This window comes from Muscardinus avellanarius (genome assembly GCF_963383645.1).
Source record: "Muscardinus avellanarius genome assembly, chromosome: 14".
NCBI classification, from domain to species: domain Eukaryota; kingdom Metazoa; phylum Chordata; class Mammalia; order Rodentia; family Gliridae; genus Muscardinus; species Muscardinus avellanarius.
Genome location: NC_137800.1, coordinates 56,440,747 through 56,467,863, shown reverse-complemented (window position 1 = coordinate 56,467,863; position 27,117 = coordinate 56,440,747). Strand labels below are relative to the sequence as shown.

Below are 27,117 nucleotides of genomic sequence, written 5' to 3'. Positions count from 1 at the left end.
CAATTACTTGGAGTTGAAAAGAGCTCAGACAGGGCCCAACTCTTGGCCCTAGGGAGAGGATGGCTTTTATTTCTTCTCTTGGGGACGGAAGTGAAGGGGAGCTTTCCCAAGCATCCCAACTTGGGGAGGGGTGGGTGTGGCCCAGAGGATGGGCTGGAAGAGCCAGGTGGTGGTTCAGAAGGCTCCTCAGTGTCCATGTCTTGGTGCTTGGCTGCAGGGTGTGGGCAAGTCACCCCCTTGGGGTAGCAGCTCTTGCATCAACAGAGGCACATGGAGGTATGTGCTGGTGTTCACAAGGAAGAAGGGGAGCAGGTGCCCTGAGTGAGGGAGCAGAGCCGGAGTGGCCAACCCTACAGCCGACATCCACTCTTAAGGCTCAGCTGGTATGGCTCTTCTCTCGAGAAGGGCCTGTGGGGCCCAGAAGCATCGCTCCATCGATGGCTGGCTCCTTAAATATCCATCTCAAACTGTGACTCTTCACCTATGGAGAGAAGGGACAGAGACAGTAAGCAAAGAGCAAATGCGAGTGCTAATGTCCTGGAGGCTAAAGAGAAGGCGGGATCAGGCTAGGAAATCCTCGGAGCACAAGCCTGAAGCTCCTGTCTAGCTGTTTTCTTTCCCAATCCCCAAATCAAGAGCAGATACTAGTTTTCTTTCTAGGGGAGGTGATAGTTCTGAATTTTTATAATTATTTGTTTGCTTATTTAGAGAGAGAGAGAGAGAGAGTTTGTGTGTGTGTGTGTGTGTGTGTCTACTTCTGGGCTACACTCCCAGACCTATTTTGCTGAGAGCCTAAGTAGCTGAGGCTGGCTTCGAAACTGTGCGATCCTCCTGTCTCAGCCTCCCAAGTACTGGGATTACAAATGTGCACCACATGCCTAGCTTATTTAGATTGTTGATAAGTGGTACTGTGGATTGAACCCAGGTGCATTGTACCTCCAAGCTATAACCCCAGCAATGCTATTTTTAATTTGTTTATTCATTTATTTATGGTGCTGGGGATTGAATATACCCAGTACTGTTATTAATTGACTATGGTACTGGAGATTAAATCCAGGGGCATCCTACTCTGAGCTATACCCCAGCCCTTTTTTTCTTGTGGTACTGGGGATGGAACTCAGGGGCATTCTACCTTTGAGTTATATACCCCCTGCCCCATTTTTTATTCTTTATTTTGAAACAGGGTCTTGCTGAGTTGCAAAGGGCCTTACTAAGTAGCTGAGGCTGGCTTTGAACCTGTGCGATCCTCCTGTCTCAGCCTCCCAAGTGTGGGGATTACAAGCGTGCGCCACCACGCCCGGCTTTTATTTTTGTTTTGAAGCAGGGTCTCACTGTTGGTGTTGAGGCTCTCCTTGAACGTGCTGAGATTATAGCTATGTGCCACAATGCTGGGCTTATTTAAGTTAGTGGTACTGGGGATTGAACCCATGGGTGTTCTTCCTCTGAGCTACATCCCTAACCTAGTTATTTTTATTTTGAAACAGGGTCTCTCTAAGTTCCTCAGGCTGGTCTTGAGCCTGCAATCCTCCTGTCTTAGCCTCCCAAGTACTGAGATTACAGGAATGCACCAAGCCTGGATGTAAGTTTTGTTCTATATATTTATTTATTGGGGTATCCTATGGAGCTTTCTACTCCGGGCTATACTCCAAGACCTATTTTGTATATTTTATTTGGAAACAAGGTCTCACTAAGTTGCTGAGAGCCTCACTAAGTAGCTGAGGCTGGCTTCAAACCTGCACGATCTTCCTGTCTCGGCCTCCTAAGTACTGGGATTACAAGTGTGCACCACCACGCCTGGCTTGTAAATTTTATTTTTAATAATGGCTAATGGAAGACAGACAGGAGGATCACAAGTTTAAAACCAGCCTCAGCAACTAAGTGAGACTCTCAGAAACCTAGTAAAACACTGTTTGAAAACAATAAATAAAAGTTAATACATTCAGGGATAGTGGCACACACTTGGTAATCCCAATACTTGGGAGACCCAGCCAGGTGGATCACAGGTTTGAGGTCAGCCTCAGCATCTTAGTGAGGCCCTCAGCAACTTTATGAGACCCTTTTTCAAAATGAAAATAGTCATGGGGGATGTAGCTCAGAGGTAGAATGATCCCAAGTTCAATCCCCAGTGCCACACACAAAATAACAATAATAAAAAGGGTTAATGTTTATTTGAGGCTATATAAAAGCAACTTCATAAAAAATATGTCTCCTAAGAGCAGGCATGGTGGAACACACTTGTAATCCCAGCATTTGGGAGGCTGAGACAGGAGGATCTGGGATCACAGACAGCCTGTTACTCAGTGAGGCTCTTTGCAATTCAGTGAGACCCTATTTCAAAATAAAGAATAAAAAATAGGGCTGGGGGTATAGCTCACAGGTAGAATGCTCCTGGGTTTCAACCCCAGTAACAATTTAAAAAGTCTCCTAGCTGGGTGTGGTGGTACACACTTGTAATCCCAGTACTTGGTAGGCTTAGACAGGAGAATCGCAGGTTCCCGGGCAGCCTCAGCTACTTGGTGAGGCCCTCCACAACTTAGCAAGACCCTATTTCAAAATAAAGAATAAAAAATAGAGCTGGGGGTATAATTTAGAGTTAGAATGCCCCTGGGTTCCATCCCCAGTACCCAAGGGGGGAAAAAAAGTCCTTTAAACATAAAACTTTGCTGGGTGCAGTGGTGTACAGTACACATATAATTCCAGGACTTGGGGAGGCTGAGATGGGAGCCTCACGGGGCTCAAGGCTAGTAGCCTCAGCAATCTTGAAATCCTCAGCAACCTAGCAAGACCCTGTTTCAAAAGCAAAAATAAAAAGAAATAAAAAGAGCTGGGGGTGTAGCTTAGAGGTAGAATGCCCCTGTATCCAATTCCTAGTACCAGTACACATGAAAAAAAAAATTGATAACCAGGTATGGTGGTGGGTGCTTGTAATCCTAGTGCTTGGGAGGCTAAAACAGGAGGATCACAGGTCACAGCTAGCTTTAGCTACTAAGGCCCTCTGCAACTTAGTGAGACCATTTCATAAATAAAATAGGGCTTGGGGTGTAGCTCAGAGGTAGAATGTCCCTGGGTTCAATCCCCAGTACCACACAAAAAAAGAAAACAAACAACCCATAGTTTTTGTACCTGTCCCAGGTTTCTGTTCTTTTTTTTTTTTTTTGCAGTAAAGGGGATTGAACCCAGAGGTATTCTACCTCCGAGCTACACCCCATCCCTAGTTTTTATTATTCTTTATTTGGAAACAGGGTCTCACTGAGTTGCAAAGGGCCTACGTAGCTGAGGCTGTCTGCGAACCAGGATCCTTCTGTTTCAGCCTCCAAAGTTCTGGGATTACAAGTGCACGCCACCACATCCAACTTCCTGTCCCAGTTTTTGATTTAGAATATGGTGCCCAAAACTACCAGGTTCACATCCAACTGCTCACAACCATACAGGAAAGCTGTTTTCCTGGGTAGCTTGGCAACTCCCTACGCTCATCATCTCTTTCCACTAATACTCCAGGTAATTCCTGCAGTGGCTGATTTTTCTTCAAATGGACTGCTCCAAGGGTCTATATAGCATACCTTCTGATTACATTTAAACAAATATGTGGGTCCCAGGGCAGGAGTCTTGGTTTCTTATATCCAGTTAAAATGAAAACTGAGTCCTGCTCTGTACCCCATCCTAACAACTAGGTGGAACTGCTGACTAATTGGGGTGCCACCAGACCAGCACTGCATTTGTTATGAGCCAGAGCAGCTCTAGAAACTGGGCATGTGAACAGGGGTGAGTGCCAGCCTCCAGGTCCTGGGAAGTCAACAGCTGCAGGTGTTGATAAGCTCCATTCCGCAATGTGGCCTTGAGTTTGGGGCACAAAGCTCTTCAATGGCCAATGAACCAACTGTCAGTAAACAAATGGCAGGTGACCACACTGCCTGGCAGCATCTGTCACATCACTGTCTGCATGCATTGAAACCCACCCTCTTCCAACAGCCCCCTCCCTTGTCGCCAGAGTCTAAAAGACAAGGCAACTGTTGACTGTCTCAGGCTGCAGAAGTTCCCAAGGTAATTATGAATCATATCCTGCAGGCCTAGGGGAGAGGGATTCTGCTGCTGTCAGCAGAACAAGCCCAGCCCAAGGCCCCAGCTGCTTCCTGTTGGCCTGGTGTGCTGCTTGCCAAGTGGAAGGTTGGCAGGTTCCAATCTAGGGTTGTCTAGAAGTGCCTGTGCTGAATCCTCCTGAGGCTGCAAGCACTGGTGCTCTGTGACCTACAAAGAGCACATTCACACACAGCGCTCCAGCCTGGCTGCTCTTGATCACCTGGGAGGTGGGGACTGCAGGAAGCACTCACTTCCAAATGTCAAAGCTGCAGGAACAACAGGCCACACTGTTTCTATCTGTCATCATAAAGGATCCTTGAAAGAACAAACACAGGAGGCATCCAGATGCCAAGTCTTTTATTTTCCTAGAGGGCAAGCATGCTGTGTCTTTGATTAAGTTGTCCCCTGCACCTCGGACATCATGGGTATATTCCAAGCACACATACATGCAGTGATGCTTTGGGAAGAATTACACTGGGGGCATGCTTATGAAGCCACTGCCTTTATTTTTTGCACTACTAGGAATTGAATCCAGGGACATTTATACCCAGTTCTATTTTTTTTTATTCTTTATTTTGAAATAGGGTCTCTTAACTAAGTAGCTAAGGCTGGCCACAAACCTGTGATCCTCCCAATACTGGGGTTTTTATTTGGCATTTTTTTGGCACTGGGAGTTGAACCCAGGGGTGTTCTACTTCCAAGTTATAATCTCAGCCCTTTTAAGATTTATTTATTGCCGGGCATGGTGGCGCACGCTTGTAATCCCCGCGCCTGGGAGGCGGAGACAGGAGGATCGCACGGGTTCGAAGCCAGCCTCAGCTACTTAGTGAGGCTCTTAGGAACTTAGTGAGCCCTGTTTCCAAATAAAATATAAAAAAGGTCTGGGAGTATAGCCTGGAGGTAGAAAGCCTCTGGGTTCCACCCCTAGTACCACCAAAAAAAAAAAAACCAAAAAAAACAAAAAAAGATTTATTTATTTATTGGTGCTGGGAGTGGAACCCAGGAGCCTACTACCTCTGGGCTATACCCCCAATCCTATTTTATTTTTTCTGAAGCAGTCTTACCAAGTTGCTGATGTTGGCCTTGAACCTGCAATCCTCCTATCTCTGTGTGCACCATTACTCTCGGCACTACTGCACTTTTGGACACTAATGATATTATCAGATGGTGCCAACTCACTTTGCCTGTGTTTCTTGGGTCCCTCTCATAGAAAAGCTGGTCCTGCTGCAAAGTTCTATCCCCCAACCCACTGTGGCCCCCTGCAGTCTGAGCTGTTCCACATGGTGGAAGAGTCACCATTATTCCCCCTTCTTGGAACTGTGCCCCCGAGGATAGGGCATTCCCCTTCCCAAGGGACAGCCTGGCCCAGCTGGGTCACTCACCACCCGCTCGCTTATCTTCTGGACCATTGCACGGGTGGCTCTGGCTGGCTTCCGTGGTGGGCTCAGCACTAGCAGGGCTGGTGACCCCGGGGATGGTGGGCAGGTCCCTCGGGGGTGTTTTGGCCACAGGTGAGTTCCGACACTCCATCAGAAATTTCCGATCATAAATGATCCTGGTCCCTGGAAGGGCACAGGAAAATTGGTCAACACGCTTGAATCCCTGCCTGCTGACTTCTCCGTTGCCAGGCCAGGGCCGTGGCCACAGCAGAGGCAGTAGGTCTACCTTCAGATGGGGACGGAGGCTTCCTCAGGGGCCCAGTCACAGCCCCGACTGCTGCCTCCATACTCCGACACCCCTTTAGTTGGGGCTCCCCCAGAAGTGCCTGCTGGCCTCCAGTGCTGCTGTCTCTTCAGAGCTGGTGCACCTTGTGTTCTGGGTGCCTAAAGCCCCCTTGCTCCCACACCAGTGCTCATGGTTAGCTCCCCATGCCGTCTTGCCACAGTGGGGAATGTGTATGTCTTTTCTTTTTTTGGTGTTAAGGATTGAACTCAGGGATACCCTGCCTCCAAACTATACCCCCAGCCCTATTTTTTTTTTTTTTTAATTTCTTTTTCTTTGTGGTACTGGGGATTGAACCTAGGGGCATTCTACCTCCAAGCTACACCTCCAGCCCTATTTTATTCTCTTATTTTGAAACGGGGTCTCACTAAGTTGCAGAGGGCTTCACAAATAAGTAGCTGAGGCTAGCTTTGAACCTGTGATTCTCCTGTCTCAGCTTCCCAAGTACTAGGATTACAAGCATGTACTACCATACCCTGGCTCTAATTTTTTATTTTTATTTATTTATTTATTTATTTATTTTTTGCGGGTCTGGGGATTGGAACCCAGGGGCATTCGGCCTCCGAGCCACACCCCCCCCCTATTTTTTATTCTTTATTTTGAAACCAGCTCTCACTGAGTTGCAGAGGGCCTCACTAAGTAGCTGAGGCTGTCCGTGAACTGTGATCCTCCAGTCTCAGCCTCCCGAATGCTGGGATTACAAGCGTGCGCCACCACACCTGACTTTCTATTTTTTAATTTTATTTATTTTTATTTTATTTTTTGAGGTACTGGGGGTGGAACCCAGGGCATTCTACCTCCAAGCTATTTTTTTTATTTTGAAACAGGGTCTCACTGAGTTGCAAAGGGCCTCACTAAGTAGCTGAGGCTGTCCTCGAACCATGATCCTCCTGTCTCAGCCTCCCAAATGCTGGGATTACAAGCGTGCGCCACCACACCTGGCTTTTTATTTTTTATTTTGAAACAGGGTCTCATTAAGTTGCTAAGGCTGGTCTCAAACCTGCGATCGTCCTTGTCTCAGAATCCCAAATACTGGGATTACAAGTGTGTGCCACTAGGCTCAGCTATAAGGCACATTTCTAATCATTATTAGATCCTATCCCGTGGGACCCCTAAAATAGGTATTTGTAACCCCAAATGAGCAAACAGAAAACTTGGTGTGATTCATCCAAACTAGTGAAAAATGAGAACTTTTCCTGCCTGGGGCTTGTGGAAAGGCAGAAGAATGATGCACAGGCCTGTGGGCCCCACAGAGTCTCTCGTGCTGAGCCTGTCCCCCACTGAAGTCCCCATCGTGTCTCTGCCATGTCACTTGAGAGTTTGTACAGCCTGCATTTTATGCATTTTCTTTCCATTCTCCTTTCACAAGGGAGACTTAATCTATATGGTGAGGACCTGTCTCACTGAAGTATTTACTGTCATTAGACACTTTGGTGCCAGCCTGTAATACCCATTCTTGGGAGGCTAAGACAAGAGGATCACAGGTTCAAGACTAGGCTCAGCAACCTAGCGAGACTAATTAAAAAAAAAAAAAAAAAAAGGCTGGGGGTATAGCGTGGAGGTAGAATGCCTCTGAGTTCAACCTCCAGTACCAGTGAATAAGTAAATAGGGTCAGGGATGAGGCTCAGAGGTAGAAGGGCCCTGGGTTTAATCCCTAGTGCCAAGAAAAATTATTCCCTGTCCTTACACCAGACCCAGGACCCCTCCCATATGCAGGTGCCCAAATGACACGTGTAAAGGAATGTTCCCCAAAGCGAGGGGCCCCAGTGGCGTGTCAGGTAGCAGTGAAGGAGAGCACTGTGCACAGCCGGACGAGCCTAGACAGCAGTGGCGTGGGACAGCCAGCCGTCTCCAGAGTGCGTGCTGACCGCTCCCTCTGCTTGGGCCCAGAGCTGCAGCAAGCAATGGAATTTCAAAACTGTCACTGTGTCTCTTTTAATAGTCACCTTCTATTTATAGCAAGTGAATCTGGCTTCCCATATATAGCAGTGGTATCAAATCTCATTTCCATACACTCTGGTGCATCATTTATATGTTTGTTATATATTATACGATATTATATAACACATAATAGGATATAGTAAAGCCAGGAATGGTAGTACACTTGTAATCTAGCTACTCAGGAGACTGAGACAGGAGGAACTCAAGTTTGAGGCTAGCCTAAGCAACTAAGTAAGCCAATGTCTCAAAACAAAATTTAAAAAGACCAGACATCACCGGGCGTGGCGGCGCACGCTTGTAATCCCCAGGCTTGGGAGGCAGAGACAGGAGGATCACGCAGGTTTGAAGCCAGCCGTGCTGGTTTAAGAGACCCTATTTCCAAATAAAAAAATATAAAATGGGTCTGGGAGTGTAGCCCGAAGGTAGAAGGGTTTCCAGGAACCCCCGTGCCATTAAAAAAAAAAAAAAAAAAAAAAAAAAAAAAAAAGACCAGACATGAGCTGGGTGTGGTGGCACATGCTTGTAATCCCAGAATTAGGGAGGCTGAGACAGGACCATCACGGTTCGAGGAGGACAGCCGCAGCTACTTAGTGAGGCCCTTTTGCAACTCAGTGAGACCCTGTTTCAAAATAAAGAATTAAAAAAAAAAATAGGGCTGAGGGTGTAGTTTGGAGGTAGACTGCCCTTAGTCTCCATCTCCAGTACAGAAAAAACAAAACAAAATTAAAAAAAGGGGTGGGTAGGTAGGCAGAGTTATAGCTCAGAAGTAGAATGCCCCTGGGTTCCATCCCCAGACCCCCCCAAAAAAAAAAAGTAGGATATTGCCGGGCGTGGTGGTGCACGCTTGTAATTCCTGCTCTTGGGAGGCTGAGACAGGAGATAGCACAGGTTCGAAGGCAGCCTCAGCTACTTAGTGAGGCTCTCCGTAACTTAGTGAGACCTTGTTTCCAAATAAAATATAAAATAGGTCTAGGAGTATAGCCTGGAGGTAGAAAGCCCCTGGATTCCACCCCCAGTACCACAAAAAAAAAAAAAAAAAAAAAAAAAAAGATGAACACCTTGGATCTGGTGTAGTTACATTCCTAGCACCACAAAAAACCAAAGTATTCTAAAAAAAACTGCAGATGAACTATGACAGATCCCTTTTTGGAGCCACGATGCAAAACTCCGGGAGTGCCCCTTCTTATCCATCACCCTGAATCTGGCCCCCTACAGGGATGATGAGTGGCACTTGATGGCTCACAAAGGCAGGGTCGCCCAAAGGGAAATGGGCACCAGCCAGCCAAGCTGCCGGTCTGACTCTGGTCCGCTAAGTAGTCGCTGGTCTTCCAGTTCCCTCGCTTGGGAGGCAATGGTGCTGAAGCTGACAGTCCTCTCGTGATCACATGGCTCAGCTTCTTAGGGGGAGTGCGGTTTTTGTTTTTTGCATCACTGGGAACTGAACTTAGGGCCTTGCACATGGTAAATCAGCACGATACTACTAAGCAATGCTCCCAGCCCCCTCCTCAAGTGGTTATTTTAAAAACTGTGGTTAAGTTAATAAAATGTATTATCTTAACTACTAAGTCTGCAGTTCAATAGTGTTAAGTACACAGTCACACTGTTCTGCAACTCCACCACCATCCATCTCTAGAACTTTATCATACAAAACTGAAACTCTTTTTTAGTATGTTTATGTGATCCTGGAGATTGAACCTGGGAGCATTCTACCTCTAGGCTATACCCATACCCCTATTTTAGCTTTTATTTAGAAACAGGGTCTAAGTTGCTGAGAGCCTCAGCCAAGCTGGCTTCGAACCTGAGATCCTCCTGCCTCAGCCTCCCAAATCCTGAGGTTACAGGTGTGTGCCACCATACCCAACTCTAAACTCTGTATTTATTAACTAGTAACTCCTTATTCCTCATTTCCTCTATCTATATCTCAGCAATTACCCTTCTAACTTCTATCTCTTAATACAGTATTTGTAATTTGTCTTTTTTTTTTTGTGTGTGTGTGTGTGTGTGTGGTGTTGGGGATGGAACCCAGGGGCTTTCTACCTCTGGCTATACTCCCAGATCTATTTTATATTTTATTTGGAAAAAGTCTCACTAAGTTGCTGAAAGCCTCACTAAGTAGCTGAGGCTGGCTTCGAACCCACGCCATCCTCCTATCTCAGCCTTCCAAGTACTGATTACAAGTGTGCATCCACACCTGGCTATTTCTGTGTGTGTGTGCCTAAGCGTGCTCACATGTTACTAGAGACTGAACTCAGAGGCACTCTAACTCTGAGCGATACCCCAGGCCTTTTTATTTTGAAGCATTGTTTCACTAGGTGGCTTCCTCCTTTGGAAGGCTTAGTAATATTCTCTCTACAATCCCCACAAACATTTTTTCTATCCATCCACTGACAGTTAATTAAGGCTTATTCCATACCGTGGCTATTATGAATGATGCTCTAACACCTAGTCTAGGCTATGATTCTGAGCCAACACTTTAACTACCATAGTGGTGTTCAGGTATGAAAACTTTTGTTCCATAACCCAGGGACAAAACTACATTTTTTGTGTGTGTGATACTGGGGAATTGAACCCAGGGGCATTCTACCTCCAAGTTACACCCTGTGGTTCGCGGACAGCCTCAGCTACCTAGTGAGGCCCTCTGCAACTCAGTGAGACCCGGTTTCAAAACAAAGAATGAAAAAATAGGGCAGGGAGTGTAGCTCGGAGGTCGAATGCCCCTGGTTTCCACCCCCAAACCTGCAAAATAAATAAATAAATAAATAAATAAATAAATAAATACAAACAAACAGGGGTCTGAGTTGCAAAGGACCTCACTAAGTAGCTGAAGCTGTCTACAAACCGCGATCCTCCCATCTCAGCTTCCCAAATGCTGGGATTACAAGGGTGTGCCACCATGCACAGCTTATTCTTTCTTTTGAAACAGGGTCTCACTGAGTTGCAAAGGCCTCACTAAATGGCTGTAGCTGTCCATGAACCCAGATCCTCCAGACCCTGTCCCCCAAATTACAAGCATGCGCCACCATGCCCAGCTTGGGACAAAACTACTAGAACTTTTTCCTGTCTGCCTCAAGAATACTCACACCTCAGCTGGACATGGTGGTGCATGCTTATAATCCCAGTACTTGGAAGGCTGAGATAGGACTGCAGGTTCGTGCCAAACCTCGGCAACTTAGTGAGACCCTGTTTCAAAATAAAGATTAAAAAAGGGCTAGGGGTATGGCTCAGAAGTAGAATGCCTCTGGGATCAATCCCTAGTACCACCACCACCCCAAAAAAGGAATACTTGCAACCCAAGACAGTTCGGGGATAATCAAACTTTGGGGATAACCAGATTCTATAGTGAACACATGGCACTGAAATGGTATGAAAAAACGAGTGTGGTGGCACACGTTTGAAATCCCAGTATCTGGGAGGCTGAGACAGGAGGATTGCAGGTTTGCAGCCAGTCTCAGGCACTTAAGCCCCTCCACAATTTAGTGAGACTGTTTCAAAATAAAGAATAAAAAGCCGGGCGTGGTGGCGCACGCTTGTAATCCCAGCACTTGGGAGGCTGAGACAGGAGGATCACACTGGTTCGAAGCCAGCCTCAGCTACTTAGGCTCTCAGCAACTTAGTGAGACCCTGTTTCCAAATAAAATATATTTAAAAAAATAGGTCTGGAAGTATAGCCTGGAGGTAGAAAGCCTCTGGGTTCCACCCCAGTACCACCAAAAATAAAAATAAAAAATAAAAAATAAAGCTGGAGGTGTAGCTCAAAGGTAGAATGCCTCTGAGTTCAATCCCCAGTACCATACATACATACACACACACAAAAAAAATTAAGGTAGGGTCTTAGGTCTAATCCCTAGCACAGCTATTAAACAAAGAAACCAGGCAGGCTGATTCAGGAGGGGCCCAAGTTCCTCAAAACTTGGAGACGAGCCAAGTGTGGCAGCACATGCTTGTAATATCAGCATTATGGAGGCTGAGATAGGAGGATCCAGCCTCAGGTACTTAGTGAGGCCCTCTGCAACTTAGTGAGACCTTGTTTCAAAATAAAGAATAAAAATTAGGGCTGGGGTATAGCTTGGAGGTAGAATGCCCCTGGATTTAATCCCTAGAACCAAAAACAAAAGAAACCAAGTGTGGTGGGACATGCCTGTAATCTCAGCATTTGAGAGGCTGAGACAAGAGGATTGCAAGTTTGCAGACAGTCGCAGCTACTTAGTGAGGCCCTCCGCAACTTAGTGAGACCTGTTTCAAAATAAAGAATAAAAAAGCCAGGAGTGGTGGCGCACGCTTGTAATCCCCGCGCTTGTGAGGCGGAGACAGGAGGATGGCGCAGGTTTGAAGCCAGCTACACTGGCTTAACAGACCCTGTTTCCAAATAAAAGTATATATATAAAAAGTAGGACTGGGAGTGTAGCCCGGAGGTAGAAGGGTTTCCAGGAACCCTCTATGTCTGGAGGTGTAGTTCAAAGGTAAAAAGCCCCTGGGTTCAATTCCCAGTGCAACTACAAAAGGTAGGGCCGTAGCTAGGTAGTAGAATTCCCTTTGGTTCATCCCCTCCCCAAAAGCAAAGTACCCTCAGCCAATGCTCTCCACTGGGAATATTAAAGGGGTATCGAGGCCTCTCCCTAGACTTCTCAGTGTGCCCAGAGAGGTTCCACAAGGGAGATGCCTGCCTTTAAGTTCTGGCCTAGTCCTCTGGCACACCCACTCTACTGTTGGAGCTGACTTCTATAAACTGTGCCCAGCTCCTAGCTCACCTTCTCCTGGCTGAAGTACGCTTTTCTTTGAAGGAGAAATTATCCAGAGTTAGGACAGAATTCCTAGAACTGCTGTTCTCGTTCCAGGGATAGGAAGAGCATTTCACAAGGGGGAGGGGTGTGTGTGTGTGCGCGCGCGCGGTACTGTGAATGAAATCCAGGGGCATTCTACCTCTGACTTCCACCCCCAGCCCTATTTCTTTTATTCTTTATTTTGAAATTGTGTCACAGAGTTGCAAAGGGCTTAAGTAGCTGAGACTGTCTGTGAACATGAACCTCAATCATCCTTTCTCAGCCTCCAAAATGCTGGGATTACAAGTGTGCACCACCATGCCTGCCTTGTTTTTATTTTGAAACAGGTTCTCTTGAGGTTAATGAGAGCCTTACTACTTGCTGAGGCTGCCCTCAAACCTGCGATCCTCCTGTCCCAGCCTCCAAAGTACTGGGATTACAAACGTGCAATATCAGACCTGGCTCAGATTCTGTTTTTTTTTTCTTTTTTTTTGGGGGGGTCGGTACTGGGGATGGAACCCAGGAGCATTCTACCTCTGAGCTACATCCCCAGCCCTATTTTTTATTCTTTATTTTGAAACAGGGTCTCACTGAGTTGCAAAGGGCCTCACTAAGTAGCTGAGGCTGTTCACGAACCGTGATCCTCCTGCCTCACCCTCCCGAATGCTGAGATTACAAGCGTGCACCACTACACCCAGTTTCAGATGACTTTATTATTTTTTGGGCGGGTCTGGGGATGGAACCCAGGGGCATTCTACCTCTAAACTACACCCCCCCTGCCCTACTTTTCTTTCCCTTCTTTTCTTTCTCCTTCCTTCCTTCCTTCCTTCCTTCCTTCCTTCCTTCCTTCCTTCCTATCTTGGTGGTACTGGGGTTCCTAGAAACCCTCCTACCTCCGGGCTACTCTCCCAGACCTATTTTAATACTTTTTTATTTGGAAACAGGGTCTCTTAAACCAGAGGGGCTGGCTTCAAACCTGTGTGATCCTCCTGTCTCCCTCCCAAGCACGAGGATTACAATCCTGCGCCACCACGCCCGGCATTCTTTTTCTTTTTTTTTTTTTGCAGGTCTGGGGATGGAACCCAGGGGCATTTGACCTCCGAGCTACACGCCCCTGCCCTAATTTTTATTCTTTTATTTTGAAACCAGGTCTCACTGAGTTGCTGAGGGCCTCACTAAGTAACTGAGGCTGTCCGTGAACCGTGATCCTCCAGGTCTCAGCCTCCCGAATGCTGGGATTACAAGCGTACACCACCACGGCCGGTTTAGCATTCTTTATTTTGAAACAGGGTCTAAGTTGCGAAGGGTCTCACTAAGTAGCTGAGGCTGGCCACGAACCGCTACCCTCCAGTCTCAGCCTCCCAAATGCTAGTATTACAAGCGTGTGCCACCACGCCCGGCTCCTCTGCACCACATGGAGGCACAGACACGCTAGGGTCTACCTGGGCTTTGTCTCTTTCCCCTCTCTCCCTACCTCATGTAAGGGGCAGGATGCTTGTGGGTAGGTGACTTTTCTTGTTGGGCAGTCTCTCTTTTATTTTTTAGTACTGGGATTGAACCCAGGGGCATTCTTCCTTTCTCTGGGCTACACCCCCAGTCTTTTTTATTTTGAAACACAGCCCTGCTAAATTCCTGCAGTTGGCCTCAAACCTGTGATGCTCCTGTCACAGCCTCCCTCTGGGCAGCTGGCTTTTCTTGCTAGACAGTCTCTTTAGCAAACAGAGCAAAGTTGCCAGGGACAAAATCCTGGTGAGAGAAGCAGAGCATGATCAGCCCTGGGCTGCCCTCCACCTTTAGTCCCATGACCTCTGCAAGAAAGCAGAGGTCCCAGCCTGTCTCGGGGGCCAGGAGTCTTGGGAAGTTCAAGGAAACCAAATGGAGGTGCTCAAGTGGCAAGGGGAACTTTGGGTGAGTCTTTCTCTTAGGGCCTCCACATGTCACAAAACAGGCCCATTTATTTGAAAATTAAGTCGGGCATGGTGGCACACACCTATACTCCCAGCAGTTTGAAGGCTGAGATAAGAGGATCCCAGATTGGAGGCCAGCAGCATGCAATAATTTAGGTAGACCTTGTTTCAAATTAAATAGGGAAGCTGGGCATGGTGCGGACACTTGTAATCCCAGCATGCAGGAGGCTGAAACAGGAGGATCACGGTTCACAGACAGCCTCAACTACTTAGTGAGGCCCTTTGCAACTCAATGAGACACTGTTTCAAAATAAATACAAAATAGGGCAGGGGGTGTAGCTTGGAGATTAAAATGCCCCTGGGTTCCATCCCCAGACACACACACACACACACACACACACACACACACACACACACACACGATAAGCCAGGAATGGTAGAACAGTCCAGTATTTGGGAGGCTGAGACAAGAAGACTGCAACTTCAAGGACAGCTTCAGCAAAGTAGTAAGACTCTCAACAACAGAGGGAGACTATTTTGAAACAAAAACCAAACAAAAAGGCTGGGGGTATACCTTGGGAGGCAAAAAGCCTTCCCAGTGCTGAAAAAGAAAAAAGCAAAACCTGAAAAATTATAATCCTAACAACTAGCCACGCTCTTTCCCTTCCCTCACTTTTCTCCCCAAAACACTTCAAAATGTATTCTGTGTAAAGTAGGGCTAAAGCACCCCTGAAAATCATTACTAAGAGACCTCCTAAGATATCCCATTACAAACAGCAACAGCTGTCCCAGAAGGAATGGGGAGCAGCCCTGTTATAGACTGTTGCACTCCCTCTAAAACTCAGGTGCAGCCGGGCGTGGTGGCGCACGCTTGTAATCCCAGCGCTAGGGAGGCTGAGACAGGAGGATCCCACGGGTTCGAAGCCAGCCTCAACTGCTTAGTGAGGCTCTCAGCAACTTAGTGAGACCCTGTTTCCAAATAAAGTATAAAATAGGTCTGGGAGTATAGCCCAGAGGTAGAAAAGCCCCTGGCTTCTACCCCCAGTCCCCCAACCACCACAACTCAGGTGCTGAAGCCAACCCCCAATATAGATCTCAGAGCATGATTACATTTAGAGATAAGGCCATTAAAGGGATTAGGTTAAAATAAGGCTCTTAGCTGGGCTTGGCGGTGCTGTGAGGGAAGATAGCAGGTTCAAGGACAGCCTCAGCATGGAGCTGGAGGACATTATGCTAAGTGAGATTAGTCAGGCACAAAAAATAAGAAATCAGATGCTTTCCCTAATATGTGAGAGTTAGGGAGAAATGGGTCATAGGAGGAACTCTTGGAAGAGCATCAGTAACTTTTAACTCTGTTTACATTGTCTTTGGATATACAATATTTTTTTATTTTTTAAGGGAGTTTATTTACCCTTTTGTTGCCTGTGCCATTGAAATCATATCCAAGAAATCACTTCCAATTTCAATGTTGTGAGGTTTTATGACCCAGATTTTCTTCTAAAAGCTGATAGTATTAAGATTTATATTTAGGTCCTTTATCTATTTTGAGTTAATATTTGTATATGTGTTAGGTAAGGGTCCAATTTTATTATTTTTCATTTATTATTATTTTTCAACAATATTTAGTTAAAAGACTAGTATTTCCTCCACCAAAAGTTCATGGAAACCTTGTCAAAAATAACTTGACAATGTATGGAAGAATTTATCTCTAGGCTTTTATTTAGCTCCAATGGTTTATATATCTGCCTTTAGAACAGTACTACACTGTTTCAATTATTGTAGCTTTATATGGTTTGAAATCAGAAAATATACATCTTCTAGCTTTGTTCTTCTTTGAGACTGTTTTGGGTATCTAGAGCCCATATTCCATATCAGGATAGATTTTTTTTCTGAAAAATAAATAAATAAATGTATGATAGTTTCACCTAAAAAAAAAAAGAAAAAAAAATATTCTCTGGTAAGAAAGAAAGCAAAAAGAAATATTAAAATGTTATCTTTAAGTCATCAAAAGTTTGGTACCAGACAAATGAAACTGTTATGTGAGATTATCAATGTTAATATTGTATAAATTGCTATAATACTAGATGTCAACCACTAAGCCAAGCGTGGGAAGGAGGGATGGGGAGGGAATGGGGTGGGGATCGGGTAGGGGCTAACTGGGCGATGTGTGCATGTATGTCTACAAAAGTATCTTATTTATACCACTCTGATGTATGAATACATTGCACCAATAAAAAATAAATTTAAAAAAAAAAAAAAAAAAAAAAAAAGGACAGCCTCAGCAAGTAGTGAGACTCTCACCAACCTAATGAGACTAAAACAAAATAAAATAGGGCTGGGTTGTAGCTTGGAGGTAGAATGCCCTTGGGTTCTGTTTCCAGTACAACAACAACAACAACAACAAAAAAAAAAAAAAAAAAAAAAAAAAAAAGAGACTGTAAACTGGGCATGGTGGTGCAGGCCTGTAATCCCAGCAGTTAAGAGGCTGAGATGGGAGGGTCACAGGTATGAGGACAGCCTTGGCAATGTACCAAGATTCTCAGCAGCCTGGTGAGACCTGTTCAAAACAAAAAATTAAAAGGGCCGGGGGTCTTGCTTGGGGGTAGAACACCACTGATATCAATCCCTAGAACCACACACAAAAAAGCACACACACACACACACACACACACACACACACACACACACACACACAGAAAAAGTCTGGGAGCTGGGCATGGTGGCACACACTTGTAATCCCAGCATTTCAAAGGCTCAGACAGGAGGATTGTGGTTCGTGGAGAGCCTCACAGCTACTTAGTAAGCCCGTTTCAAAACAGAGAATAAAACATAGGGCTAGGTGTGTAGCTCAGAGATAGAATGCTCCTAAGGTTCCATCCCCAGTACCGGAAAAAAAAAAAAAAAAAAAAAAAGTTCTGGGTCACTGTGACAAAATACTTGGGATAAACAATTTGGTTTTGTGACACTTGGTATCAGAGGGGTATCCCGCCTCTGACTATACCCCAAGCCCTATTTTATTAATATTATTTTTTGTGGCACTGGGGACTGAACCCAGAGGCATTCTACCTCCAAGCTACACCCCCGCCCTATTTTATTTTTATTTTGAAACAGGGTCTTGCTAGGTTAATAAGATTCTTACTCTTTGCTGAACTGTCCTTGAACATGCAATCCTCCTGTCTCAGCCTCCCAAGTACTGGAATTACAAGCATGTGCCACGATGCCCAGATGAGATAAACAATTAAAAGGTGGAAAAAGGTTATTTTCTATTATTTTTGTTGCTGGGCAGAGAACCCTGAGCCTTCTACATGCTAAGCATGCACTGAGCTGCACTCTGGCCCCAACACACCTTCTCTTTAAGGCAGGCCTGGTTTAACCTCCATGCTGTATGCCATGGGACCACATCTCTGAACTGTGGCCTCTGTTATCCACACTCCAACCCCCCCCCCACACACACACACACTTTTTGGACTGCTGGGTGCAAACCCTTGACTCCGGCCCTTTGCTACTGCTAGTACCCAGAAAACCAAAGACTTTCAGAAGGAAGTACTACTGGTTGGGGCAGAGGAGCCGGGGGCCCCTGAGGAGAGTTCCCAAAGCCTAGCCACCAGAACACTTGGAGGAGGCGGGTTTTAGGAAAAAGAGGTCTGGAACTCATGGAATAGTGCCCAGTGGCCTGACACCGGCCATCAGACTGGCTTCCTGTGTTCACAAGGTCTTGAAGACCAGACACAGGATCTATGGCTTGGTGTTTTCTAGAAAGCTGCAGCTCTTCCTAAACCAACAGCTGAGTCACTGGCCTGTGATTCCAGTCCCAAATCTGCTCTAGCTGGCTCTGCTGGCAACTGACCAGGATGCCAGCAAGTTCCCTCAAAGAACAGTTCTCCAAACTTTGGCCTTTATGGAAGACTGTCTAAAGACATGAGACCCATAACTCCTCTCATGTCTGTTTGTACATATGGCTTGTTTCAGTCAAAAACAGTTATTTCCGCTCAATGTGATGGCGCATGCTTATAATCCTAGTACTTGGAAGGCTGAGACAGGAAGACCACAGTTTTGAGGCAGCCCCAACAACTTAGTAAGACCCTGAGTCAAAAAAGATCTTAAGTAAAAGGGCTGGGGGTGAAGCTCAGAGGCAGAAAAGCCCTGGGCTCCATTCCCAGTACCACTATCAATGAATAAACAGATACAGGCAGTTATTTCCCCTTCCTTCAGTCTCGGCTGTCCTGTACCCCCTTCCCATGCTTGTTTGCTTTGGTCAGTCAGAATCCTTTTTGAGTGATGCTAAGGAGCTTCCAAGCCTAGGCTGTAAGTGGTCATTGAAGCTGCTGTGTTGGGAGGCTAATGGTGTGAGCCCAGGAGAACAGATGGACCTCCTAGGCTTCTGGTTGTCCCCAGTAACGCCCCCAACACATGGATAAGGCCATCTTGAGCCTTCCAGCACAAGGCAATCCAGATAGGCAAAGAATGTCCAACCAGACCAAAGAAGAGACAGAAATACCAAACTGTCATTGTTTAGGTTGTTGAGTTTGGTAGTATTATAAAAGTGAACTGATATAGCCATTTTCACCCAGACAAGGGTCCCTGAGCAGCTGGGAAGCCCTGATGATCTGGACTTAGTTCCTGTGTTTTTTCCCCAAAGAGCTTTCAGGGACATTTCCAATGGGTTACAGGGCACCCCTTTTTGCCCATGCCCTTGAGCACCCCAATGTCCATGGGCATAAGTTGTCTACTTATACCACCAGCCCTTTTTATTTTTAAACTGGGCCTCCCTAAGTTGTCCCAGCCATAAACCTGCAATCCACGAGTCTTGGCCTCTTAAGTACTGTAAGTTACCTACTCTTGCCTAGTCAGGAAAGCTAGGTTCAAACTGGTAAAGAACTTCAATCCCAGTGTCTTGAGACCCTGGCTCCAACGTTGACTTGTGTAAGAAAGAGTTGGAAGCTCAGCATGGTGTTACACACCTGTAATCTTACAGGAGGACGACAGGTTTGAGGCCAGCCTCAGCAACTAGAAAGACCCCCAGCGACTCTGAGATTCTGTTAAAAAAAAAAAGAGCGGAGTGTGTAGCTCTGAGGTAGAATGCCTCTGGATTCAATTTCCAGTACCCCCCTCAAAAAATAAATAAATAAAAAGGGCTGAGGGTATAGCTTGGAGGGGTAGAAAGTCCCTGGGTTCAACCCCTAGCAACAAATGATATAAATAACACTATTCTCTATAATACTGAAATAAGTGGAGAGTTCAGAGAAAGTTAGCTTCTGCCCTTGGACTCTTCTGAGATGAGCAACTATACTCTGCAACTGAAAGGAAAATTTAAATATTATATTTTTTGCAGTACTGAGGATGGAACCCAGGGGCATTCTACCTTCAAGTGACACCCCCAGCCCTATTTTTTTTTTGGTGGGTCTGGGGATGGAGCCCAGGGGCATTCGACTGCCAAGCTATACCCCCTGCCCTTTTTTTTTATTCTTTATTTTGAAACCGAATCTCACTGAGTTGCTAAGGGCCTCACTTAGTAGCCGAGGCTGTCCGTGAACCGTAATCCTCTGGTCTCAGCCTCCTGAATGCTGGGATTACAAGCTACAAGCGTATGCCACCACGCCCAGCTCCAGTCCTATTTTTTATTCTTTATTTTGAAACAGGGTCTCACTGAGTTGCAAGGGCCTCACTAAGTAGCTGAGGGTGGCCATAAACTGCGATCCTCCTAGCTCAGCCTCCAAAATGTTGGGATTACAAGCGTGCGCCACTATGCCTGGCTTAAATATTATAATTTAGTCAGCTCACACCCAGGCCTCATGGTAAAGAAACTAGATTATCCTGAGGAGAAGGCCTTCATTCAGGATTCTTTTCAACTCCTCATCTCCTCCTCCTTTTTCAACTTTTTTTTTTTTTTTTTTGGGTCTGGAACCCAGGGGCATTTGACCTCTGAGCTACACACCCTGCCCTATTTTTTATTCTTTATTTTGAAACCGGGTCTCACTAAGTTGCAGAGGGCCTCACTAAGTAGCTGAGGCTGTCCGCGAACTGGGATCCTCCAGGTCTCAGCCTTCTGAATGCTGGGATTACAAGCGTGCGCCACCACGCCCGGCTCTTTTTCAACTTTCCATGCCGGGCTGGGATGGAACAGAGGGCCTGGTGCATGCTGGCAAGAGCTCTACCACTGAGCTACAGGGCCTCAAGTCTTGACCTTGTGAGCACCAGATCTGGCACTACATGCTGGGAATACAAGGACCAGTAAGACTGCTTTGAAAGAACTTCCTGTCTAACCTAGGAAACAAATAACGAAAACAAACACATGTGATTCATTTGTTATGACTAATAACATCTAAAGAACACTTTCATGGGTGTCAGACAAGAAAGTAACAGGTTCTCATTTGTTTGTCTGAACATGCAAGAACTCATGACAAGCTGGGTGCAGGACGCACACCTGGATTTGTAAGGCTGAGACAGGAAGGTTGCATGTTCAAGGCCAGCCTCAACAATTTTAGGTAGAATCCTTCAAAAAATAATATAAATATGAGTGTGGTGGCACATACTTGTAATCCCAGCATTTGGGAGGCTGAGACCTGAGGATTGCAGTTCACGGACAGCCTCGGCTACTTAGGCCCTCTGCAACCCAGTAAGACCTGGTTTCAAAATAAAGAATAAAAAATGAGGCAGGGGGTGTGGCTCGGAGGTCGAATGTCCCTGGGTTCCACCCCTGTACCAGTATTAAGAAGAGGCTTCAAAATACATTAATGTAAACTGGGCGTGGTAGCTTGTAATCCCCGTGCTTAGGAGGCTGAGACAGGAGGATGGCGCAGGTTTGAAGCCAGCCTCCGCTGGCTTAAGAGACTTTGTTTCCAAATAAAAAATATAAAATAGGTCTGGGAGTGTAGCCCGGAGGTAGAAGGCCCCTGGGTTCCATCCCAGTATCACCCCCTCCCCTGCCAAAAAAAGTATTAATGTACCAGTACTGGGAAATATTTCCAATTTTGAAAGTCTATTGTTGGTAGTAAAAGAAGCCAGGAGCTTCAAGAAAAGGGCTGCAGGATTCCAGGCACCAAGGGTGATTAGCAAGACAACAGAGATAGTTTCAGAGCCTTTTTCAGTGTAAAGATAAGATTTCCCAAGGAAGTCAAAGGGTGCCATAAACCTGCAGGAGATCCCAGACTTTGATAATCATGGGAGGATGCCCTAAGCCTTCAAGAGATACACATTTTGGGGTGTAACAAGAGGCTTGGGATCTGTACCATAAACAGGACAGAACAGCAAGAAAAAATCCCTCACATCAAAAGGGCTGGCCCTATGAGCCAGGCGTGGTGGCGCAGGCTTGTAATTCCCACGCTTAGGAAGCAGAGACAGGAGGATCACGCAGGTTCGATCGCGCAGGTTCGAAGCCAGCGGCGTGCGCTGGCTTAGGAGACCCTGTTTCCAAATAAAAATGTAAAAATAGGTCTGGGAGTGTAGCCCGGAGGTAGAAGGGGTTCCAGGAACCCCAGTACCACCAAAAAAAAAAAAAAAAAAAAAAAGGGCTGGCCCTAGAGGGGGTGGATCTGGTTGGGTTAGAAGACTGGCTATAAGAGCACTCTGTGTCCAGGAATCTTCAGTGAATTTATTCGAACCACCCACCATGCCACTCATGAGTGTCATGGGGCTGTAACTGTCTTCTGTATTTCTATCTTTTTAATAAACTCCTTTAAATCTTCAGCAAGAGTCCAGTCTATTGCATATTTATCCTTAGCTCAGGACAAGAACCTGCGGTTTTACGGGAACAGTTTCCAGGAGCCTAACAAAGGTCCCTGGAGTAAGTTTCCCAAACCATAACAGTTCAAACTGTAACAATCCCCAGACCCTCAATAATAATAATAATAATAATAATAATAATAATAATAATAATAATAATAACAGGGCTAGAGGTGTAGGTCAGAGGTAGAATCCCCTGGATTTCATCCTCAGCACGACAAAATAAATACATAAATAGGTAGTGATATAGCTTGGAGGTAGAATGCCCAAGTTCATTTCCCAGTATAGAGCAAGAGGAGGAGAGGAGATGGGGGTCTGTGTGGAATGTGGAGCTCAGAGGTGAAGCCCCCCCCCCAAAAAAAGTCCTTAACAATGACTTCCATCTTTGTAACCAAGGTCTTGCTCTAGCCTCGGTGAGCAGCCCACCTCCCCTTTTCCCAGCACTGCTGGTCCTGTAGGCAAAGAAGTTTCCTGAGCATGGACCTTTATTTGGCTAACAAAATAAGGTGCCATTAACACCTGCTGCTCTACCTGCATACCTTGAATTAACTCCCCATAGTGCAGGTCTTAGGAATGACTACCACTCAAGCAACCCTTGTGAACTTTGAGGTCAAATATCCAACATCTGTCTGGGAATGTGGAGATTGACAGAGGATGGGGAGAAAGCTTGTGTCCCATTAGAAAATTTTGCTGTTCATGGTATCACTGGAGATTTTCAGGACTCCAAGTCTCAAATATTCACCCACAACAATTTCATTCAGCAGAGTTCTTAAATTCTCTGGATAACTAACCTTAGAGCAATGGCTCTGCTGGCAAAGGGCTAAAGATCATGGAAAGACACTAGTCAGAGGTATGGAGCAGGCTCAGGTAACTGTGCTTTGCAGCCTCCAGGGTTAAGTCACTTCAGGACCTTTCCAGCTGGAGGGACTTACAGCGCCAGCTCTGCAGAGCAGCTGACAGTCCCTACCCCAGACCTCAAGAGAAGTTTACATTACAGTCATCACTTGTGGCCACACTCCAGAGATCAGAAAAGGCAAAAGAAGTCTTACAGTTTTCCTGAAATTCCTGAGTACTCAGGGTGTAACGTGGACTAAGAAGTGCAGAGCTCAGGCGCACCCCAGAACTACAGAATCAAAATCTGCATTCAAATGGAGCCCCCAGGCAATTCTCCAGGCACTGCGAAGACTAAGAAACAGTTCCCAGTTCTGGAACAAAAGGCTGTCTGGGCGTGGCCATTTCTCATTAGGCCAGAGGTGGGAAAGTGGACTTAGAGACTCCAGCCTCAAAAGGGAGGCTGGCCAGGCTTTTCTTCTTGGGTGGAACCAAGCTGGGTATCTCCAGGTCCAGGATGCTGAGTAGTGCCCACCCGACTAGACACGGCGGACCGGCGCTGAGATGGTAGTCGCAGTGACTACCATCTCAGCGCTGTGGCAGTTGGATTGCAAGTTTGAGACCAGCTTGGGCAATCCAGCAAGAGACCCCGCCTCAAAATTTAAAAAAAGAAAAAAGAGCTGGCTTGGGCTTCTGGCCCTGCTGGCTTTCTTCCTTCCAGCTGGCCTCAGAAAGGAATATTATACTATGATGCAGAAGCCCCTTCTCCTCTTCCCGACCTTGGGACAGAGGAGGATTTACTGTGGTCTACCAAAAGCCCTGACCCCCCAGTCCAAAGTCAGAAGTGGATCAGAGTTCCCTATAAACAGTATCCAATAACAAAGGGGGCCATAAAGGGCTACCTGGGCCTCCAGACTGCCTTAGAGCTCATCCCACACAGATGGGGCAGGAATTTGCACTGAAAAAAACTCCCAAAACTCTCTGGAAAGGTTCCTGGCACACATCCCAGGGAGGCGAAGGAGAACAGCACAGCACGGGCTACAAAAGGCCTAGCCGGGGCACAAGAATTCCAGGCAAGGTGGCATGGGCGCTTTGGAACTTTCACTGTGTCACTTCTAATAAAAAAAAGAGCACTGCCCCCTCCCTTACCGGGTTGCCATTTCTTGTTCAATCTGGGAAAATGCTCCGACTCTGCACAATGAGACACGTGTTTAAGTTTTTGGGTCTCAGTACCCTGTTCTGTAGAGTAAGAGGCAAAACTGGACACCAACAGCTAAGATCCCGTAAGAGTCCCAAGGCCCTGGCATCCGGCTGTGCCCGGTGCCAATGGGACAGCTGCTGGGAAAATAAGCATGTGGCCTGCTCCTCCCGCGCCGGCACGCGCCCGTGTGCCGCTCCGCACAGCGCCCAAATCTCCCGTGGTTTTGAGTACTTTGGAAAGTGGCGTGGAGGAGGGCGTTGGGGAGGGGAGAAGGGCAAAAGGGGTGGGGGCGGCGGGAAGAGGGGGAGGGGAGTGGCGAGCCACGAGGATTTCATAATGCAAACCGGAGGGTAGGTTTCATCAGCCCCTGTGCGCTGGGCTCCCCGGCGGGCGGGGAGCGAGTGCCCCGCTCCCGAGGCAGTCCGAGGCTGGCCCGCACTCCGCCAGCTCAGCTTCCTCTTCCTCATCTGCTCCCAGGGAGGTCACAGGGTCCTCCCTCCCAGCCTGGGAGGGCCGAGCGAGTTCTCCCGCACAGCCCCGGCCGCCGCGCCGGGGCCCTCCGCCGGGAGCCCCTGCGCGTAAAGACCTTAGGCGTGTCCGAGAGTCCCCGAGGTGTCCGGGCGCGGCCGGGGCTCCCGCTAAGGGCGTCTAGTGCGGCCCGAAATCAGGCGTGCTTGGGGAAGGAAAAAGTGGTCTGCACGTATCCCCACAGAGGCCGCCCATCGCATGTAAACCCCCGGCCAGGCCCTCTCGAGGACCCTGGGCCACCCTGTCCCCACCACATCCACCGCGGAAGCCCCGGCAGCCACAGGGGCACCTGGCCCGGCCCGCGGCGGGCCCGGGAGCGTGCGGGCCTGCGCGCTCGGGGTGTCCGCGGTCTCTCCAGGCAGAACACCAGCCGGGCGGTCTGCAGCGGGGCTCGGGACCCCCACCCCCACCCAGGAGGGCAGGCGGTGCGGGCGGCCAACTTCGCGACCCTCGCTGGCCCCCGACGCCCCGGTCCGTCCTCCCCAGCCACGGCGCCCTGAAGCGTGGACATCCCGTCGGCTCGGCGACTCCCGCCCCGCGCTGCACGCGGCGCCCGAGCCCGCGCCTACCTCCCGGGGTGGTGCTGAAGAGCGTGCCGCCGGGGGTGGTGCTGTAGTCGCCGGGCGGCAGCTGCGCGCCGTCGCCCAGGACCACCCGGCGCGTGGTGGGGATGGCCCGGCTCGGGGTCTGGCTGCAGCTGCTGCCCCCGGACATGGTCTCCCGCGCCCCGCACCCTCAGCCTCCGCAGCCCTCCCGCAGCCCTCCGGCCGGCGCAGACCGCCCCTTCCGCCCGGGCCTCCACGCCCCCTGGGAGGTGGGGTCGGCGGCGCCGCCCCGCCCGCTCCGGGAGCGAGCCCCAGGTCGGCGGCGCGGGTGCGGGCGCTCCACGCCGGGCCCTGGGTCCCGGGTGCCTGTTCGCTCTGCTGGCAGGGGCGGGCGGGGGTGGCGGGGCGCTGAGCCTGCCCGGGCCAGTCCCTCAGTGGCTGGGGACGCAGTGGCGTCTCTGCGCAGTGCCGGAATCCCAGCCACCCTGGAAGGCATGGTTTTTACATTTGGAGTATCCAGCCGGACACGGCCGCCGCATTGTTCCTGCCTTAGTTCCTTGGATAAGAAAGTGGGACTCCCCCACCCCCCAGTGGTTCTAGGGATTGAACCCAAGGGCATTCTACCTCCTGGCTATACTCCCAACCGATTGATTGATTGATGGTACTGGGAGTGGAACCTGGGCATTCAACCTCCAAGTTACACCCCTACCCCTATTTTTTATGCTGTGTTTTGAAACAGGCCTCACTACTAAATTGCAGGGGGCCTCACTAAGTAGCTGAGGCTGACCACGAACCTGCGATCCTCCTGTCTCATCCTCCCAAATACTGGGAATACAAGCATGCGCCACCATGCCCGGCCCTTTATATTTATTTATTTTTGCGGGGCTGGGGATGGAACCCAGGGGCATTCTACCTCCGAGCTACACCCTCTGCCCTATTTTTTATTCTTTATTTTGAAACAGGGCCTCACTAAGTTACAGAGGGCCTTACTAAGTAGCTGAGGCTGTCCGCAAACCGCGATCCTCCAGTCTCAGCCTCCCGAATGCTGGGATTACAGGCATGCGCCACCATGCCCGGCCCTTTATATATATATTTTGAGACAGGGTCTCACTAAATTGCTGAGTGCCTTCTTAAATTGCGGAGGCTGGTCTAAAACCTGAGATCCTCTTGTATCAACGTAAGTACTAGTATTACAGGCACGCACCAGCCATCACCCCAATTTAGAAAGTGGGAAAGCAGGCGTGGTGGCGCACACTTGTAATACCAGCATTCAGGGAGGCTGAGACCTGAGGGTTGCGGTTCGCGGACGGCCTCAACTACTTAGTGAGGCCCTCCATAACTTAGTGAGACCCTGTTTCAAAATAAAGAATAAAAAATAGGGCCGGGGGTGTAGCTCGGAGGTCGAATGCCCCTGGGTTTCATCCCCAGACTCGCAAAAAAAAGAAAAAAAAAGATTGGGAGTTGGCTTTGAAGAAAACAGGAAAATGCCTGTTCCCAGCCTTTAAAAGAGCGTGGAGGAGAGTGAACCAACCTGCCCGGTGCTGTGAGCTGAATTCAGAGCTGAGGTGGACTCTGGTGGTTGCACCGGGGAAGGGGAGAGTTGGTCCCAGTAGCACATGAATGGGGTCCATAACCATTTAAGTTTATGGAAAGAGGGCGGGGCCTGACACTAGGGGAAGTGCAAGTGTGGTTGGACCTGAGGCCTTGATTCCCGGGAGCTAAGATTCTAAGGAAAAGAGCACCACAAGCAGATTTGGGATTGTAGAGGACTGAGGAGGGGGTATGAGGCCACAGAGGAGTCATAGGACTGGAGGTTGACTAGACTCAGGCCTCTTGGCTCCCCACATGAAACCAGGTAGGTCCTTGCACAGGGAAAGCTAGG

The 27,117-nt window shown here is 48.0% G+C and overlaps 1 protein-coding gene across 1 annotated transcript; it reads right to left on the bottom strand.

The window, feature by feature from the left end:
* Positions 1-449: 449 nt before the first annotated feature.
* EIF4EBP1 (eukaryotic translation initiation factor 4E binding protein 1) lies at positions 450-25,404 on the bottom strand (the record flags this gene model as incomplete). Its single annotated transcript, XM_080710710.1, has 3 exons — positions 450-481; positions 5,460-5,639; positions 25,260-25,404. 3 exons carry the CDS (start codon positions 25,402-25,404, stop codon positions 450-452), a joined length of 357 nt encoding a protein of 118 aa, XP_080566836.1.
* Positions 25,405-27,117: the final 1,713 nt, after the last annotated feature.